Here is a 19,952-nt window from a genome sequence, read left to right as displayed (position 1 = left end):
TGGCTTGAATGTTAGACTGTCCACATACATCTGGCCATCTCAACATCTACTGTCCAGATTGTTGTATAAATTCTTGATCTTATTCCTGGTCCCCACATGAGCTGTCTTTTTAGTGCCATGCTCAGGACAGACTTTGTTGCCACTGTTGGTAAGTCTCTATGAATAGCTAAACCATCAGTATGTTCTTTATTCTGTCAGATACTTGGCACAGATAGGGCTCAGTCCAGATGTTGGACTCTGTACGTGTGATTGTATGACTTAGTGTGCACTGTGTGTGTGATGTTTTTGTGTATCTGTGTGTGTTAAAGACAGAATGAGACAAACCAGCCTGCCAGCTCTGCCCTCATTTGCATCTGCTAATGGCTCTATGATGCCAGTTTCTGATCACTGCAACTACACATTTAAATTCCTAGCTTCATTGCCAGATGCCCCACCACCACCCACAGTACTCTCTCTCTCTCTGTCTCTCTCTCTCTCTCTCTCTGTCTCTCCCTTTCTCTCTCTCTCTCTCTGTCTCTCCCTCTCTCTCTCTCTCTCTCTCTCTCTCTCTCTCTGTCTCTCCCTCTCTCTCTCTCTCTCTCTCTCTCTCTCTGTCTCTCCCTCTCTCTCTCTCTCTTGTCCGGGGATTCCTGTTTCCATCCTGAAACAGCAGCTCTGTTCGTGTTCTGCATCAGAATGCACCAGCTGAGTTTAAACCGGAGACATGAGGCTGGTAACGATGCTCTACTTGGTCATAATAAAGCTTTTAGATTTATTTGCAAACATGTCATTCTAATTACCACTGCTACTTTTCTGGTTTCAGACATTCCACCAGATTTTGGATTCCTGACTGTCAAGATTTTTCTCTTTTAAATACAAGAAGTCAGAGAAACTTGCATCATGGAATTGACAGTTATACATTTTGTTAAAAAGCGTCAACCTTTAAGCAGGCTCTTAGAGTCCAAGCAGCAATAGAGATCCTGAAAAAAACTACCAAAAACTTAATCAACTTTATTTAGATTTAATTATGCACCACGACTAAGTTAAGGCATATTGGAAGAGCTGGTGGAGGCAATAGCTCTGCAGACTGGAGCTTGACTGCATTGTTTCAAACCCTGGTGTGGACCACACATTCCGAATGAGACTGCTTGAAAGGACGGGTCTCCACTTCTAACCGAGCTCTGCTTTAGTGGTGTGAAAGCAAACAAACCAACTACAGGATGTGTTGACAGTACATTTTTATCACAATTTCAAAAAATAAGCTATAAAGAAATCCATCTGCTGATCATGAAATCTTTTCCGAAGAGTGATCTTACACTTGATCTCTGGGTTAAGTCCAACTCCATTTGCACTCTAATATTGGTAATAATGATCAGCTGTTTCTTTTTAAGCTCAATTTGGACTGTGATATGAAGCCATGGTATTTCTACAGGAGTCTTTGTTTTATCACTATTAAACTTTCCGCTCATTTGCTGAATTAAAACTGCATGGTTTTTATTCCACCATTTATTCAAAGGCCAAATGCCTTATCTCACAATGTTAATGAAGGATCTGCTTCAAATTCACATTCAGAAGCGCTGCAAAATTGAATGGGTTCTTCTGACACGCTTCCGAGAAATGTCATGAAAATTAGTGAAGTTAAGTAGTTTTTCATAATCCTGCTGACAGAAGAACAAATAAGCCAACACAACCTCCTTGACGAAGGTAATGATAGCCAAGCAAAAACTAGCTAACACTAAAACGTAATACAAAGCGTAGAAGAACTGAGCCAATTATCCATGTGATGGTTCACTGTGAGTCACCCCTGTTCAACCATTGTTAGAGCAGCTTTAAAGGTCCGGTTAGGGTTTCAAAACATGAGACAAACACTGTGTTTGTGTATGTAACTATAATTTGTTCTTTTTGTTATTTTCAGACGTCACATCTGTTTGGTTTCATCCAGTGTTGGAAAGGAATCAAGGACTGTACTTAAGTACTTGTAGTTTTATTTATTGCTACTCTATACTTCTGTGTTCTTCAGTGGCAAATATAGTGGTTTTACTCCACTACATTTATTTTAAAATTTAAGTGAGTAGTCATTTTACAGATTTAGTTAATTATGCAAAATATAATCAACAAATGAATCATGATGTAATATTGTAGATGAAGATAAAACTTCATTGATCCCTGAGGGGGAAATCATAGCAGAGCAGATACACTACATCAGCTAGTTAAACCACCTTTTATTAGCTTCAGTATTAAAGTGACAAACACATTATGCATCAGTATAATCCAATCACATAACATACATTATTCTGAAAAATGCCATTCTGCATGATGAATTCTATCCTGTGGTGTTGCTGCTTTTACTTAAGCAAGGGAGCTGAGTTCCTCTTCCACCTCTGGTTCCATCAAAACAAACTTAGGAATTGTGTTCATACACAACTTATTTGCAACAGCAAATACATTTCCGGTACACTTCCGGTTTCGGTCCAGGAGGCGGACACCCTATTTAAGAGTAGACTAAAAACTTTCCTGTTTGATAAAGCTTATAGTTAGGGCTGGCCTAGACCGGCCCCTAGTTATGCTGCTATAGGCTTAGACTGCCGGGGGTCCTCCCATGACGCACTGAGCTCTTTCTTCCTCTCCCTCTCCTTCTGCACACATTCATGTCCCATTAATGCATATTACTAACCCAACTTCTTCCCTGGAGTCCCTGTGCTTTCTTGTCCCGCAGATTCCTAGCGATCATGACTGGACCTCCTGCTGCGGTCCTGCTGTCGTCCTGCCCAAAACCTACTGCAATTACTACTGTTTAGTCATAATCTGATTTAAATCTGTTACGACTCAGTACAGCTACTACCATTATTGTTACTACTATTGTTATCAAAATCACCATAATACCTTCTGTATACTTCATTGTCATTATCATTATCTACATTCCGATCCTTCTGGTATTATTACTGCTGCTATGCATCTCTGCTTGTGTGCTCCTTCTCTCACACCCCACCCCCCTCTGCCTCTCTCTCTCGCTCTCCTGCTCTCTCTCTCTCTCTCTCTCTCTCTCTCTCTCTCTCTCTCCCTCTCTCTCAACCCAACCGGTCAAGGCAGATGGCCGCCCATCTTGAGCCGGGGTCTGCTCCGAGGTTTCTGTCTTCTAAAAGGCAGTTTTTCCTCACCACTGTCGCCAAGTGTTTGCTCAAGGGGGAATGTTGGGCTCTCTGTATTTTACAATTTAATTACAGAGTTTGGTCTAGACCTGCTCAAATTGGAAAGTGTCATGAGATAACTTTTGTTGTGAATTGGCGCTATATAAATAAACTGAATTGAATTGAATTGAATTGTACTGATATCTTCTGTATCAGTGTTTAATGACTTGCCAATCAATTACAGTTCCCCATTTCAGAAAACATAATTGGTTGGTATTATGTTTCCCATATAAACTTATTTGATGTTACAAGTTAGCTGTATATAAACATAATTTCTGTAAGACAGGACACGGTATTAGCTGTAAATCTACATGGAGTTTGGCTCACATTTTGGATCTCACTGACTCTGCATTTGCTTTAAGGTTTAATACTTATCCAGAAACACAGACTGTAAAAGCCTAAATTCAGCTAGGGTACAAGAACACAGCTATGCAATGAAGCAGCAAGTAATAACAGAAGCTGTAGTTGCAAAGTTATTTCTACATTTCTAGAGCTTCTGTGTGCACAGTAATGCCCCCAAATGACCCCGCTGTTTTGACATTCCTTTCAACTTAACCACTGTTATTAGTGAATGTTTTAATCAGGTTTTAAAACGAACACAGTAACAACAAAAGCTGAAATTGTCACAATTCTCACTAACTAGCTCTGTTGAATCACATAAATCACAAACTGAATATAATGAAAGTGAAGATTTGAGTTCATTTTATTTGAAAAGAATTGCCTGAAGCTTCTGTACGTCTGTGTGTTTCACTCCTGTCACGTCAGACACACAATAGAAACATTTTGCTACTGCAGGTGAAGTGGAATTTTTTTCATGCTGGTTGCAATATCCCACATCCATCTGTTAATTAAACACCACATCCAGCAACGTAGGAGCTCAGGTCCCTGTTCTGGCAATAACGGCGCCAGGCCACCCTGAAAACAAACAGAAGGATGTAACTCATCTTGCGAAGGTTTTTGATCTCATCAGTCTGTATCTGAGTAACATGATCAGATCTTACCAGGCACCAATGCCGTTCGGATCCCTAGTGACGCGTTTTGCACAATTGATCGCCACCGTGATATCATCAGTCTGAAGTTCTGCGAAAAAAGAAAGAAAAAAACTGTCTTTGAATGGGAATTCAAGTCCTGTGATTGACTGACAACCAGTTCAGGGTGTACCCTGCATCTTGCCCGTGGTCAGTTGGGATAGGCTCCAGCCCTCCCGTGACCCAGACGGATATGCGATATAGAAAATTGAATGATGAATGGATTTTTACAGTGTGAACATCAATGGAACTGCGAGAAAAGCATGTAAAACCTAATATGTGAAAAACAAGTATCTCAAAAGTTCAGTTTTAATGCTTTCATGAGGGGAATATCTGTCTCTTAAGCTACTAAATGCTCTACTATGCTTGGCAGGTAGTGTAAAAGGACTTTTTTATTTTTAATATTGCTGCTTTTTTTGGGTGTGGTGGTTCTTTACTGACCGCTGCACCTGATGTTGCACCCATTTGATGATTGAATCTGACCATCACTACACCACCAGCGGTTGTTGATCTGGAAGATGCCGTAGTCAGTGGATCCGTCAGTGTTTCGGTTGATGGCTCTGGTGTTGTATCTTGATTCATGCTCGGCCAGACAAACCCCTGCAGGGAAAACAGAACTGATTAATACATAAATCATGTGAAAGGACTGGACATCAAACCTCACACATGACCCATGTGGTAACTGCAACGTCTTCTTCTGCCAAGAAAACCTGTCAGATGTGACTAAAAACTATAGAACAAAACAAGATTTCTTTTGTCCATTGTTACAAAGTTAAGATCAATTAAGGTACTTTTTTAAAATTAAAAGTTTGAGATGCATAATCTATTGGTTTCAGCTGGTTACCTGGAAATAACCTGCAGCCTCCATCAGTTATTAGACATTTAGTTATAAATTAATGTCCTCGTTTATCTCAGAGAAATTGTCTCCACTTTCTTTGAAGCAGAAGAGAGAGGGCAATGTATCTAAAATAATTCCACTTTCTTTAATGAGCCTCATCAAATCAACCAGATTAATTTGGTTTATTTGTCTTCCTTTAAATGAGGATGGCGCCTCAGACTTAATGAGTGCAAAGACAGAATTATAACCAGAAATGTAAAAGCATTGCAAAGTGCTGCAGTCACGCTCAAGCAGAAGGGTGACTGTGACTTTATAACTCATAGTCTTTCAATGTCCTCCTGGATGAGTGGTGAATTGCTTCTTCTGCAACAATGAAGTGAAAAGGACCGTCGCCTTACATGATGGTCTGGAGGGAGACACAACTGACAAATATGTGGGACGTAAAAACACAATCACAAAGAACAGTGATGCTGTTTCTAAAAGATTATCAGTGTTTTTCCCGCCACATCGAGAAAATACAACAGATGCTGAAACTATCGCTGCTGGTATGGTCCTTAAGACTGGTGTTAGGTTGTTCTGCTGAAAAAATACTGGTAATCAGAAATATTTTCTACTCCACATACAGTATCTGCACACTGGTACTTACAGTCAGCTAGGCTGTTGCCTCGGTAGCCATCCATCCCATTGCGCTTCAAAATTCGGGCCAGTTCGCAGCGCTGGTAGACTTTAGCACTTGCCAAAGCCACCAAGAGCAGAAACACCAGACTCTTCATGATGGACTCTTCTTTTGTTTTCACCACTGCTGCTAAATGTCCTTTTATAGCTGAGAAGCTCAGTTGAAACTGTTCCAATTGGGTCTGTGATTTCACAGTTATGGGACTAATAAAGGATTTTCTTATCTTATCTTTGTGTTTGAACTTTGATTTGTTTGTTTTTAGGAAAAGTGTGTCAACAGTTAAGATAAACTGATTTTACAGTAGAGTTAAGGTAGATGCTGATTGTCAGTAAATACATCCAAACTGTAGGCTGACTGCTTGTTAAATGATAATGTCTTTTGTTTTCCTGTGAAGAAATGGACGTAATGCGAACCCTATTAAACATCTGTTTAGTACAGAAGATGTGTGGGTGTGTAGGACATGCAGTTTAAAGGTACCACTCTGGCAAACACAATATGCAACCCTTAGAAATCGTGCTCATATTTGCAACAGCAACTACATTTATCAGGGAAAAGTAATTGCTGCTTGAGTTATGTTCTGAGACAATTATTTGACTGGATAAAAATGTTTATGTGCAGCATCATATTCACAAGGAGGAGGACGGGGTGGAGAGTGGGGATACAAAATACAGGACTCTGACACCTGGAGGGGCTCCCTCTAGACTCTGTTCTGTGGTTCTTTGGTTAAGGTTAGGAGAAAATGAAATATTATAGAAAACTAAGGAAATATTTTGACAGGGAATATTGTAGCAAGTTTAGTGACTTGCCAATCAATTACAGTTCCCCATTTCAGAAAACATAATTGGTCGGTATTATGTTTTCCATGTAAACTTATTTGATGTTGCAAGTTAGCTGTATATAAACATAATTCAAGATTAAAATTCAAGATTTTGTTTGATTTAGTTTATGATGTGTAGATTACCATCGTTTGTTATCCTGTCTCTATGAAATAATCAAGAATTTGACTGGAACGTCTGCATTTTCTCATCTGACCTATCAGACAAGCCACTGAGGTAGCAATAATCCTGGAACCAGACAATCCTAAGGAGATTTCAGTATTCCTTCAAACAAAATTTTCTTCATTATTACTGTCACTTCCATTTATTATTTACTTGAGTAATTAGAGTCTTATCTGGAGCTTCTGTGTGCACAGTAATGCTCCTAAATGACCCTGCTGTTATGACATTCCTGTTAACTTTAACGACTGCTGGTAGACTTTAGCACTCGCTAAAGCCACAGAGAACACAAACACCAGACTCCTCATGATGGACTCTTCTTTCGTTTTCACCACCGCTGCTAAGTTTTCTTTATCCTGTTTTTGTGTTTGAACCTTGATTTGTTTGTTTCCAGGCAGAGTGTGTTATCAGTTAATACAAACTGATCTTGCTAGGTCAAGTCCAGAAAGAAAAGCTGATGGGAAATTACAGTCATGATTGGTCTAAATGTCCAACCTGACTTGTTTTTTATTCTCTGCAAGTCTTCTTCTTCACTGCCTTTGTTGCCACTATAGTTTTTTTGTGTGTATTATCACCACTGTCAACCAGTAGAATAGCGTGAAACTGACAGACATGTGTATCCTGTTTGCATGTGTGTCATTGGTGTTGGCAGTGTATGTGAATACATTTTTCAAGTAGTATAAAGAATTCTGATTTGAAATTCAGCACTCACATTTCAGTCACTAATCCAAGTGATGGTTTGTAGTTTCAACAAGTTAGTGCCTGCTTGTTTGCTGTCTTAATGGAAGTCAGATGGAGGTCAGTCAGTTTGCTCGACCTTCAGTGGTTCAGCTTGGTAAAAGGGCTGGGGAAGTGATTTTCCTTCACCAAACCTGCAAGATCTAATCACTCCAAATTAGCAGATCTGGAAGATGCTGTAGTAAGTGATGTGTTTGGAAGCTCTAGTGTTGTAGGATGATTCTCTCTTGGACAGACACTCTCTTGCAGGGGAAACAAAACTGATAACACTGAGCACCAAAACCCACGGAACGGATGACCTTCGTCTGAAATGTCAACTTCGAGCATCAAAACCTGCGAGGTAGCAGCCAGCTATTTCCATAATAGGCTTGTTCGCTAATAAAACCTGTCGGACTCTAGAAGAAGCTTGTACCCTGAAGATTTGTTTTTAAATCAGTTGTTATAAGGTTAAGATGAATTTTTAAGATCAATTAAGAGTTCAAGAATTCAGTTATTAGCTATAAATGAATGTCCTCATTTGTCTCAAAGAAGTTGTCTGTGTGTTCTTTGACGCAGAAGAGAGAGGTGATTGTATCTAAACGACTTTCACTTCCTGTCAATTTAATGATTCATTTGGCTTATTTGTTTTCCTTCAAATGAGGGTGATGCCCCAGATTGTGTGGATGTGTGTCATTGGTGCTGGGCAATGGACTTGAGGAAACTCTCAGTAAGTTCAAAGTAGTTCTAGTTATCTATTGCATCTCCTTGGCCAGCTTGATAATGTATACCGCTGTTACACTCAAGAGTCATTTTGTTCAGAGCTGAAATATTCCTGAAACTCCAAAAATTCACTGTTAAGACAGGACGTCTGGGTAAATAGATAGATAGATAGATAGATAGATAGATAGATAGATAGATAGATAGATCGATCGATCGATAGATAGATAGATAGATAGATAGATCGATAGATCGATAGATCGATAGATAGATAGATAGATAGATAGATAGATAGATGAGTTTATTCATCCCCGAGGGAAAATTAGGTTAAGGTAGATGTTGATTGTCAGTAAATACATCCAAACTGTAGACTGACTGCTTGTTAAATGATAATGTCTTTTGTTTTCCTGTGAAGAAATGGACGTAATGCGAACCCTATTAAACATCTGTTTAGTACAGAAGATGTGTGGTTGTGTAGGACATGGAGTTTAAAGGTACCACTCTGGCAAACACAATATGCAACCCTTAGAAATCGTGCTCATATTTGCAACAGCAGATACATTTATCAGGGAAAAGTAATTGCTGCTTGAGTTATGTTCTGAGACAATTATTTGACTGGATAAAAATGTTTATGTGCAGCATCATATTCACAAGGAGGACGGGGTGGATAGTGGGCATACAAAATGCAGGACTCTGACACCTGGAGGGGCTCCCTCTAGACTCTGTTCTGTGGTTAGGTTTAGGTAACAAAAACACTTTGGTTAAGGTTAGGAGAAAATGAAATATTATAGAAAACTAAGGAAATATTTTGACAGGGAATATTGTAGCAAGTTTAGTGACTTGCCAATCAATTACAGTTCCCCATTTCAGAAAACATAATTGGTCGGTATTATGTTTTCCATGTAAACTTGTTTGATGTTGCAAGTTAGCTGTATATAAACATAATTTCTGTAAGACAGGACACGGTATTAGTTGTAAATCTGCATGGAGTTTGGCTCACATTTTGGATCTCACTGACTTGACATTTGCTTTTAGGTTTAATACTTATTCAGAAACACAGACTGTAAAAGCCTAAATTCAGCTAGGGTACAAGAACACAGCTATGCAATGAAGCAGCAAGTAATAACAGAAGCCGTAGTTGCAAAGTTATTTCTACATTTCTAGATTCAAGATTTTGTTTGATTTAGTTTATGATGTGTAGATTACCATCGTTTGTTATCCTGTCTCTATGAAATAATCAAGAATTTGACTGGAACGTCTGCATTTTCTCATCTGACCTATCAGACAAGCCACTGAGGTAGCAATAATCCTGGAACCAGACAATCCTAAGGAGATTTCAGTATTCCTTCAAACAAAATTTTCTTCATTATTACTGTCACTTCCATTTATTATTTACTTGAGTAATTAGAGTCTTATCTGGAGCTTCTGTGTGCACAGTAATGCTCCTAAATGACCCTGCTGTTATGACATTCCTGTTAACTTTAACGACTGCTGGTAGACTTTAGCACTCGCTAAAGCCACAGAGAACACAAACACCAGACTCCTCATGATGGACTCTTCTTTCGTTTTCACCACCGCTGCTAAGTTTTCTTTATCCTGTTTTTGTGTTTGAACCTTGATTTGTTTGTTTCCAGGCAGAGTGTGTTATCAGTTAATACAAACTGATCTTGCTAGGTCAAGTCCAGAAAGAAAAGCTGATGGGAAATTACAGTCATGATTGGTCTAAATGTCCAACCTGACTTGTTTTTTATTCTCTGCAAGTCTTCATCTTCACTACCTTTGTTGCCACTATTGTTTTTTTGTGTGTATTATCACCACTGTCAACCAGTAGAATAACGTGAAACTGACAGACATGTGTATCCTGTTTGCATGTGTGTCATTGGTGTTGGCAGTGTATGTGAATACATTTTTCAAGTAGTATAAAGAATTCTGATTTGAAATTCAGCACTCACATTTCAGTCACTAATCCAAGTGATGGTTTGTAGTTTCAACAAGTTAGTGCCTGCTTGTTTGCTGTCTTAATGGAAGTCAGATGGAGGTCAGTCAGTGTGCTCGGCCTTCAGTGGTTCAGCTTGGTAAAAGGGCTGGGGAAGTGATTTTCCTTCACCAAACCTGCAAGATCTAATCACTCCAAATTAGCAGATCTGGAAGATGCTGTAGTAAGTGATGTGTTTGGAAGCTCTAGTGTTGTAGGATGATTCTCTCTTGGACAGACACTCTCTTGCAGGGGAAACAAAACTGATAACACTGAGCACCAAAACCCACGGAACGGATGACCTTTGTCTGAAATGTCAACTTCGAGCATCAAAACCTGCGAGGTAGCAGCCAGCTATTTCCATAATAGGCTTGTTCGCTAATAAAACCTGTCGGACTCTAGAAGAAGCTTGTACCCTGAAGATTTGTTTTTAAATCAGTTGTTATAAGGTTAAGATGAATTTTTAAGATCAATTAAGAGTTCAAGAATTCAGTTATTAGCTATAAATGAATGTCCTCATTTGTCTCAAAGAAGTTGTCTGTGTGTTCTTTGACGCAGAAGAGAGAGGTGATTGTATCTAAACGACTTTCACTTCCTGTCAATTTAATGATTCATTTGGCTTATTTGTTTTCCTTCAAATGAGGGTGATGCCCCAGATTGTGTGGATGTGTGTCATTGGTGCTGGGCAATGGACTTGAGGAAACTCTCAGTAAGTTCAAAGTAGTTCTAGTTATCTATTGCATCTCCTTGGCCAGCTTGATAATGTATACCGCTGTTACACTCAAGAGTCATTTTGTTCAGAGCTGAAATATTCCTGAAACTCCAAAAATTCACTGTTAAGACAGGACGTCTGGGTAAATAGATAGATAGATAGATAGATAGATAGATAGATAGATAGATAGATAGATAGATAGATCGATCGATCGATAGATAGATAGATAGATAGATAGATCGATAGATCGATAGATCGATAGATCGATAGATAGATAGATAGATAGATAGATGAGTTTATTCATCCCCGAGGGAAAATTAGGTTAAGGTAGATGTTGATTGTCAGTAAATACATCCAAACTGTAGACTGACTGCTTGTTAAATGATAATGTCTTTTGTTTTCCTGTGAAGAAATGGACGTAATGCGAACCCTATTAAACATCTGTTTAGTACAGAAGATGTGTGGGTGTGTAGGACATGGAGTTTAAAGGTACCACTCTGGCAAACACAATATGCAACCCTTAGAAATCGTGCTCATATTTGCAACAGCAGATACATTTATCAGGGAAAAGTAATTGCTGCTTGAGTTATGTTCTGAGACAATTATTTGACTGGATAAAAATGTTTATGTGCAGCATCATATTCACAAGGAGGACGGGGTGGATAGTGGGCATACAAAATGCAGGACTCTGACACCTGGAGGGGCTCCCTCTAGACTCTGTTCTGTGGTTAGGTTTAGGTAACAAAAACACTTTGGTTAAGGTTAGGAGAAAATGAAATATTATAGAAAACTAAGGAAATATTTTGACAGGGAATATTGTAGCAAGTTTAGTGACTTGCCAATCAATTACAGTTCCCCATTTCAGAAAACATAATTGGTCGGTATTATGTTTTCCATGTAAACTTGTTTGATGTTGCAAGTTAGCTGTATATAAACATAATTTCTGTAAGACAGGACACGGTATTAGTTGTAAATCTGCATGGAGTTTGGCTCACATTTTGGATCTCACTGACTTGACATTTGCTTTTAGGTTTAATACTTATTCAGAAACACAGACTGTAAAAGCCTAAATTCAGCTAGGGTACAAGAACACAGCTATGCAATGAAGCAGCAAGTAATAACAGAAGCCGTAGTTGCAAAGTTATTTCTACATTTCTAGATTCAAGATTTTGTTTGATTTAGTTTATGATGTGTAGATTACCATCGTTTGTTATCCTGTCTCTATGAAATAATCAAGAATTTGACTGGAACGTCTGCATTTTCTCATCTGACCTATCAGACAAGCCACTGAGGTAGCAATAATCCTGGAACCAGACAATCCTAAGGAGATTTCAGTATTCCTTCAAACAAAATTTTCTTCATTATTACTGTCACTTCCATTTATTATTTACTTGAGTAATTAGAGTCTTATCTGGAGCTTCTGTGTGCACAGTAATGCTCCTAAATGACCCTGCTGTTATGACATTCCTGTTAACTTTAACGACTGCTGGTAGACTTTAGCACTCGCTAAAGCCACAGAGAACACAAACACCAGACTCCTCATGATGGACTCTTCTTTCGTTTTCACCACCGCTGCTAAGTTTTCTTTATCCTGTTTTTGTGTTTGAACCTTGATTTGTTTGTTTCCAGGCAGAGTGTGTTATCAGTTAATACAAACTGATCTTGCTAGGTCAAGTCCAGAAAGAAAAGCTGATGGGAAATTACAGTCATGATTGGTCTAAATGTCCAACCTGACTTGTTTTTTATTCTCTGCAAGTCTTCTTCTTCACTGCCTTTGTTGCCACTATAGTTTTTTTGTGTGTATTATCACCACTGTCAACCAGTAGAATAGCGTGAAACTGACAGACATGTGTATCCTGTTTGCATGTGTGTCATTGGTGTTGGCAGTGTATGTGAATACATTTTTCAAGTAGTATAAAGAATTCTGATTTGAAATTCAGCACTCACATTTCAGTCACTAATCCAAGTGATGGTTTGTAGTTTCAACAAGTTAGTGCCTGCTTGTTTGCTGTCTTAATGGAAGTCAGATGGAGGTCAGTCAGTTTGCTCGACCTTCAGTGGTTCAGCTTGGTAAAAGGGCTGGGGAAGTGATTTTCCTTCACCAAACCTGCAAGATCTAATCACTCCAAATTAGCAGATCTGGAAGATGCTGTAGTAAGTGATGTGTTTGGAAGCTCTAGTGTTGTAGGATGATTCTCTCTTGGACAGACACTCTCTTGCAGGGGAAACAAAACTGATAACACTGAGCACCAAAACCCACGGAACGGATGACCTTCGTCTGAAATGTCAACTTCGAGCATCAAAACCTGCGAGGTAGCAGCCAGCTATTTCCATAATAGGCTTGTTCGCTAATAAAACCTGTCGGACTCTAGAAGAAGCTTGTACCCTGAAGATTTGTTTTTAAATCAGTTGTTATAAGGTTAAGATGAATTTTTAAGATCAATTAAGAGTTCAAGAATTCAGTTATTAGCTATAAATGAATGTCCTCATTTGTCTCAAAGAAGTTGTCTGTGTGTTCTTTGACGCAGAAGAGAGAGGTGATTGTATCTAAACGACTTTCACTTCCTGTCAATTTAATGATTCATTTGGCTTATTTGTTTTCCTTCAAATGAGGGTGATGCCCCAGATTGTGTGGATGTGTGTCATTGGTGCTGGGCAATGGACTTGAGGAAACTCTCAGTAAGTTCAAAGTAGTTCTAGTTATCTATTGCATCTCCTTGGCCAGCTTGATAATGTATACCGCTGTTACACTCAAGAGTCATTTTGTTCAGAGCTGAAATATTCCTGAAACTCCAAAAATTCACTGTTAAGACAGGACGTCTGGGTAAATAGATAGATAGATAGATAGATAGATAGATAGATAGATAGATAGATAGATCGATCGATCGATAGATAGATAGATAGATAGATAGATCGATAGATCGATAGATCGATAGATAGATAGATAGATAGATAGATAGATAGATAGATGAGTTTATTCATCCCCGAGGGAAAATTAGGTTAAGGTAGATGTTGATTGTCAGTAAATACATCCAAACTGTAGACTGACTGCTTGTTAAATGATAATGTCTTTTGTTTTCCTGTGAAGAAATGGACGTAATGCGAACCCTATTAAACATCTGTTTAGTACAGAAGATGTGTGGTTGTGTAGGACATGGAGTTTAAAGGTACCACTCTGGCAAACACAATATGCAACCCTTAGAAATCGTGCTCATATTTGCAACAGCAGATACATTTATCAGGGAAAAGTAATTGCTGCTTGAGTTATGTTCTGAGACAATTATTTGACTGGATAAAAATGTTTATGTGCAGCATCATATTCACAAGGAGGACGGGGTGGATAGTGGGCATACAAAATGCAGGACTCTGACACCTGGAGGGGCTCCCTCTAGACTCTGTTCTGTGGTTAGGTTTAGGTAACAAAAACACTTTGGTTAAGGTTAGGAGAAAATGAAATATTATAGAAAACTAAGGAAATATTTTGACAGGGAATATTGTAGCAAGTTTAGTGACTTGCCAATCAATTACAGTTCCCCATTTCAGAAAACATAATTGGTCGGTATTATGTTTTCCATGTAAACTTGTTTGATGTTGCAAGTTAGCTGTATATAAACATAATTTCTGTAAGACAGGACACGGTATTAGTTGTAAATCTGCATGGAGTTTGGCTCACATTTTGGATCTCACTGACTTGACATTTGCTTTTAGGTTTAATACTTATTCAGAAACACAGACTGTAAAAGCCTAAATTCAGCTAGGGTACAAGAACACAGCTATGCAATGAAGCAGCAAGTAATAACAGAAGCCGTAGTTGCAAAGTTATTTCTACATTTCTAGATTCAAGATTTTGTTTGATTTAGTTTATGATGTGTAGATTACCATCGTTTGTTATCCTGTCTCTATGAAATAATCAAGAATTTGACTGGAACGTCTGCATTTTCTCATCTGACCTATCAGACAAGCCACTGAGGTAGCAATAATCCTGGAACCAGACAATCCTAAGGAGATTTCAGTATTCCTTCAAACAAAATTTTCTTCATTATTACTGTCACTTCCATTTATTATTTACTTGAGTAATTAGAGTCTTATCTGGAGCTTCTGTGTGCACAGTAATGCTCCTAAATGACCCTGCTGTTATGACATTCCTGTTAACTTTAACGACTGCTGGTAGACTTTAGCACTCGCTAAAGCCACAGAGAACACAAACACCAGACTCCTCATGATGGACTCTTCTTTCGTTTTCACCACCGCTGCTAAGTTTTCTTTATCCTGTTTTTGTGTTTGAACCTTGATTTGTTTGTTTCCAGGCAGAGTGTGTTATCAGTTAATACAAACTGATCTTGCTAGGTCAAGTCCAGAAAGAAAAGCTGATGGGAAATTACAGTCATGATTGGTCTAAATGTCCAACCTGACTTGTTTTTTATTCTCTGCAAGTCTTCATCTTCACTACCTTTGTTGCCACTATTGTTTTTTTGTGTGTATTATCACCACTGTCAACCAGTAGAATAACGTGAAACTGACAGACATGTGTATCCTGTTTGCATGTGTGTCATTGGTGTTGGCAGTGTATGTGAATACATTTTTCAAGTAGTATAAAGAATTCTGATTTGAAATTCAGCACTCACATTTCAGTCACTAATCCAAGTGATGGTTTGTAGTTTCAACAAGTTAGTGCCTGCTTGTTTGCTGTCTTAATGGAAGTCAGATGGAGGTCAGTCAGTGTGCTCGGCCTTCAGTGGTTCAGCTTGGTAAAAGGGCTGGGGAAGTGATTTTCCTTCACCAAACCTGCAAGATCTAATCACTCCAAATTAGCAGATCTGGAAGATGCTGTAGTAAGTGATGTGTTTGGAAGCTCTAGTGTTGTAGGATGACTCTCTCTTGGACAGACACTCTCTTGCAGGGGAAACAAAACTGATAACACTGAGCACCAAAACCCACGGAACGGATGACCTTTGTCTGAAATGTCAACTTCGAGCATCAAAACCTGCGAGGTAGCAGCCAGCTATTTCCATAATAGGCTTGTTCGCTAATAAAACCTGTCGGACTCTAGAAGAAGCTTGTACCCTGAAGATTTGTTTTTAAATCAGTTGTTATAAGGTTAAGATGAATTTTTAAGATCAATTAAGAGTTCAAGAATTCAGTTATTAGCTATAAATGAATGTCCTCATTTGTCTCAAAGAAGTTGTCTGCGTGTTCTTTGACACAGAAGAGAGAGGTGATTGTATCTAAACGACTTTCACTTCCTGTCAATTTAATGATTCATTTGGCTTATTTGTTTTCCTTCAAATGAGGGTGATGCCCCAGATTGTGTGGATGTGTGTCATTGGTGCTGGGCAATGGACTTGAGGAAACTCTCAGTAAGTTCAAAGTAGTTCTAGTTATCTATTGCATCTCCTTGGCCAGCTTGATAATGTATACCGCTGTTACACTCAAGAGTCATTTTGTTCAGAGCTGAAATATTCCTGAAACACCAAAAATTCACTGTGAAGACAGGACGTCTGGGTAAATAGATAGATAGATAGATAGATAGATAGATAGATAGATAGATAGATAGATAGATAGATAGATAGATGAGTTTATTCATCCCCGAGGGAAAATTAGGTTAAGGTAGATGTTGATTGTCAGTAAATACATCCAAACTGTAGGCTGACTGCTTGTTAAATGATAATGTCTTTTGTTTTCCTGTGAAGAAATGGACGTAATGTGAACCCTATTAAACATCTGTTTAGTACAGAAGATGTGTAGGTGTGTAGGACATGCAGTTTAAAGGTACCACTCAGTTATAGCAGTGTCAGAAGTAAAGTGTTTAAAAATGTAAGAATTTTTTTTTGCTGTTGAGCAATTAGTACCGCACTGTTTTTACATGAGTTAATTTTGGAAAGAGTAGTTAAATGCACTTTGTGAGTAACTTGCCCCCAAACTGTGCACAATCCAGGCAAAATGAAGACCTGCTGCTCAGTGTGTTTCTGTAACTGTTACTTCTTGTTCCATTCCCCCACTGCAGAATTTAAAGCTGACTTTACAGAAAAAGTTTCCATACACGCAGCAATGTCAGTCAGTCACTTGGTCTAACACTTTGGTCCAGATTAAATTTTGTGCAATCAATTATGTTCTCTGGATGATGAACTGAAATAAATGGTCCCTTAACTTTTATCTACATGATTGACATTCCCTCAGCAATAGCTTCACTTTGGATTTAGCACTAATTAGCAAATGTTACCATGCTAACTTGCTAAATTAAGATGGTGATTATAAATGATCTTTCTGCAGTTTCAAAGCCGTGGGTTGATTTTCATAGAAATGAATTGAGATCAGTCTTAAAACATAAACTGCCAGACAAGTTTTTTGCATTAATATATCATTATGAGGTAAATGTCTATTGCACAATGTAATAGCTAAAAAATAACGATGCCTCAGATTGATTCCCTATAAACCTTGCTTTTACAAAGAAATGTTAATGCAGTGTTGTCTGCCACAGGGCATGAAATCACCCAGGAAAATGAGGGCTGACTGATGATGCAGTCGATTTCCCAGCCTGGTTCCATTTCTACCTGCTATCATGTCTCCGTAGACTAAAATGACATGTTTATCCTGTATTTTTAGTTAGGAGTTGCTACTCTGATTAAAATGGAAAGACATCTGACTGGCTTTCTGACAGCTGCACTAACAATAACACCACTTAAACATGTAAACTTTAAATTCACAGCATCTATGGTAGATGGGTTAAATCATGCAGAGAAATGCCAGAGTTTTTTTTCATTTTACCAGGCTGTTATGGTGAAAAAGTGAAAACTCCACTCTTTCATAATATTTATTCTAACTGGCTGACATTCAAAACAAGTAGCATGCTGAATAAATATGATAGAGAAAGTAGCCGCAATCATTTCTGCTGGACTGAACAACAGATACCTCATGCTGGATTTTACCTGAACTGTGTACAGTTATATAGTTATTTAAGTGGTCCTGATCAGACATAGAGGAATGTCAGTCTGAGACTTCACGAGTGATTTGCAGGATGCATTCACTGCTTGCTTTTGGTATATAGTTGTAATAATTCTAACCTTCAATAACCAACCTTAACGGAACATTTCTCCTCAGACTCACATTAAAAGAAAGTATTGGATATGACACTTGGACTGGTCATGAATAAGTGATTTTGTAGCGAGAGGTTGGAGATTTCCTCCTTCTTCTTCAATACAAACCGTTTTCTTGGATATTGGATGTTAGAGGAACTGTAACTTTGTGAGGAGAAATATTGTTATGTTGTTTGCACCTAAAAGCACAAAAGTCTGTGCGTGCATGTGTGTGAATGTGCAGAGTGATATCACTGTTTACTGAATCAAAGATGATTTCAATTCTACTTTCATTAACTTGTTTTTATCTCTTATTGTGAGCCGTGCTGCTTGTTCTCCAGAGCTTCAACTGGCATCAACACTTTACACAAAGTTAGAAAGGGACAGGAGCTGCCTGTCACTACACATTCCATTGTGAGACATTTTATCATACAGAACTGTAATCACACTCATAATGGAGTTCCTGAACTCCATTTACTGCACTGAACTTTCTCCATTCTCTCACTGCACTGTTTTTCAGACTCTTCATCATCAAAATGTCCTCACTGGCTCTCCTCTTTCTCTGCCTCATCTCAAACCTGAAACACAGGCAGAGAATGCAATTAATCAACTCGCCGAGTGAAGGCAGTTGGATCAATTAAGTGGCACAAAGAGGGGAGAGATTCATCTGAGTCAGAGAGAGAGAGAGAGAGAGAGAGAGAGGGAGAGAGAGAGAGAGAGAGAGAGAGAGAGAGAGAGCCTGAGGAGGTGTTGAAAACAGAGTAAACAATAATGGAGCAGGGATTCAGGTTCTCGATACAACTGTAAATTTCCAGTGTTTCACATTTCTGCAATGAAGAAAAGGCTTTTTCTGCTGAGCTGCTGTTGAATTAGTCTCATCTCATTTAGCTATCTGTACAAATACAACAAAATATGTCATTTTTATTTTTACAATCCATAATTACATCTCTCTCTTCTCCTTACAGTCTGTGCATCCTAGGACATCCTTTGCTATTGGTTTGCCCTGCTTGAAGCTTGGCAAAGATTTTTACACTCACTGCCCAGTCAGGGGTAGCACCCACCTCCATAAAACACCAGAGCATGTACTGCTTATCTACTTTTGAAACTCAACAACAGAGCAAGGCTGTCTGTTGCATTGGGCTGAAAAATGCCAACAAAAGCTGGATGTTGGATCAAAAAGAACCCTAGTGTGCTGTAGATGAGGTCCAAGAGTCCAACAAACAACAAATAAGACCCCAGTGGTTATATCCATGAGACATGACTACCCAAAGGTCAAAGGAGAAGATGATACAGATGTCCTCCACTGAGTCAAACTTGAAAAGTACCATGAAGGACGTAAAACCCCTCGTGGTGTATGTCGTTACGCTAGCTGGAGGAGCACGATACACAACCTCATAACTCCTACTGATTGCATTTCAAATCCAGTCAGGGAGGTGTTGCACAGACGGCAGAAGAACAACTGGCTGGACCCCTTGAAAACCACTGTGCTTTCCACCAGAAAGCAGAGGGAACACAGAGGGTACAAAATGTGAAGGTTCTCCCTCTCCCTGTTGATGTGCAGAGGGGGAAAGAAAGCCCACAGGCAAGTGACCTTTGATCTAAACAAGGAGGTGATGATCCTAAGTCAGAGAGGGTAGATTTAGATGTGAATACCCCCTGTCATCATAGACAAGACAAAAACATTAGTCTATAGATACGCTACACAAATCCTCAATCTACTGGGCCAATGTCCAAACAAAGAGAACCATCAGCGTGACAGAGCCTTCAAGGCACACCTGTGAGGTATTCCATCTCCTTCTTCAGACTGACTATATGGTGCTACTATCATTATTAGTAATATTTCTACTTTATTGTTGTTATTATAGGCATCATTATTCTTATTATTATTACTATTATTATTTTTGTCAATATTTGCATCTCTGTCTCTGTCTGTGTGGGATGAGAAGAGGTGTGATGCTGATAACATAATGCTATATCCATTTGGTTTCAGTCCCCTGAATGGCTGAAGTGGGGGGTCCATTTATATAGTTTTCAAATTCAAACTCTAAGCCATA

General features: G+C 38.8%; 1 protein-coding gene across 1 annotated transcript; it reads right to left on the bottom strand.

Annotated features, from left to right (window-relative positions):
- Positions 1–3,852: 3,852 nt before the first annotated feature.
- On the bottom strand, positions 3,853–5,888 carry lyz (lysozyme). Its single transcript, XM_046375873.1, has 4 exons — positions 5,680–5,888; positions 4,637–4,795; positions 4,169–4,247; positions 3,853–4,082 (listed from the first exon to the last, which is right to left on the bottom strand). Exons 1-4 carry the CDS (start codon positions 5,804–5,806, stop codon positions 4,016–4,018), a joined length of 432 nt encoding a protein of 143 aa, XP_046231829.1. The 5' UTR covers positions 5,807–5,888; the 3' UTR covers positions 3,853–4,015.
- Between the last annotated feature and the right edge of the window lie 14,064 nt (positions 5,889–19,952).

Source organism: Scatophagus argus, chromosome 20 (assembly GCF_020382885.2).
Source record: "Scatophagus argus isolate fScaArg1 chromosome 20, fScaArg1.pri, whole genome shotgun sequence".
Classification (NCBI taxonomy): Eukaryota; Metazoa; Chordata; class Actinopteri; family Scatophagidae; genus Scatophagus; species Scatophagus argus.
Note: the sequence above shows the minus strand (reverse complement) of the source record. Positions and strands in the feature narration are given on the sequence as shown.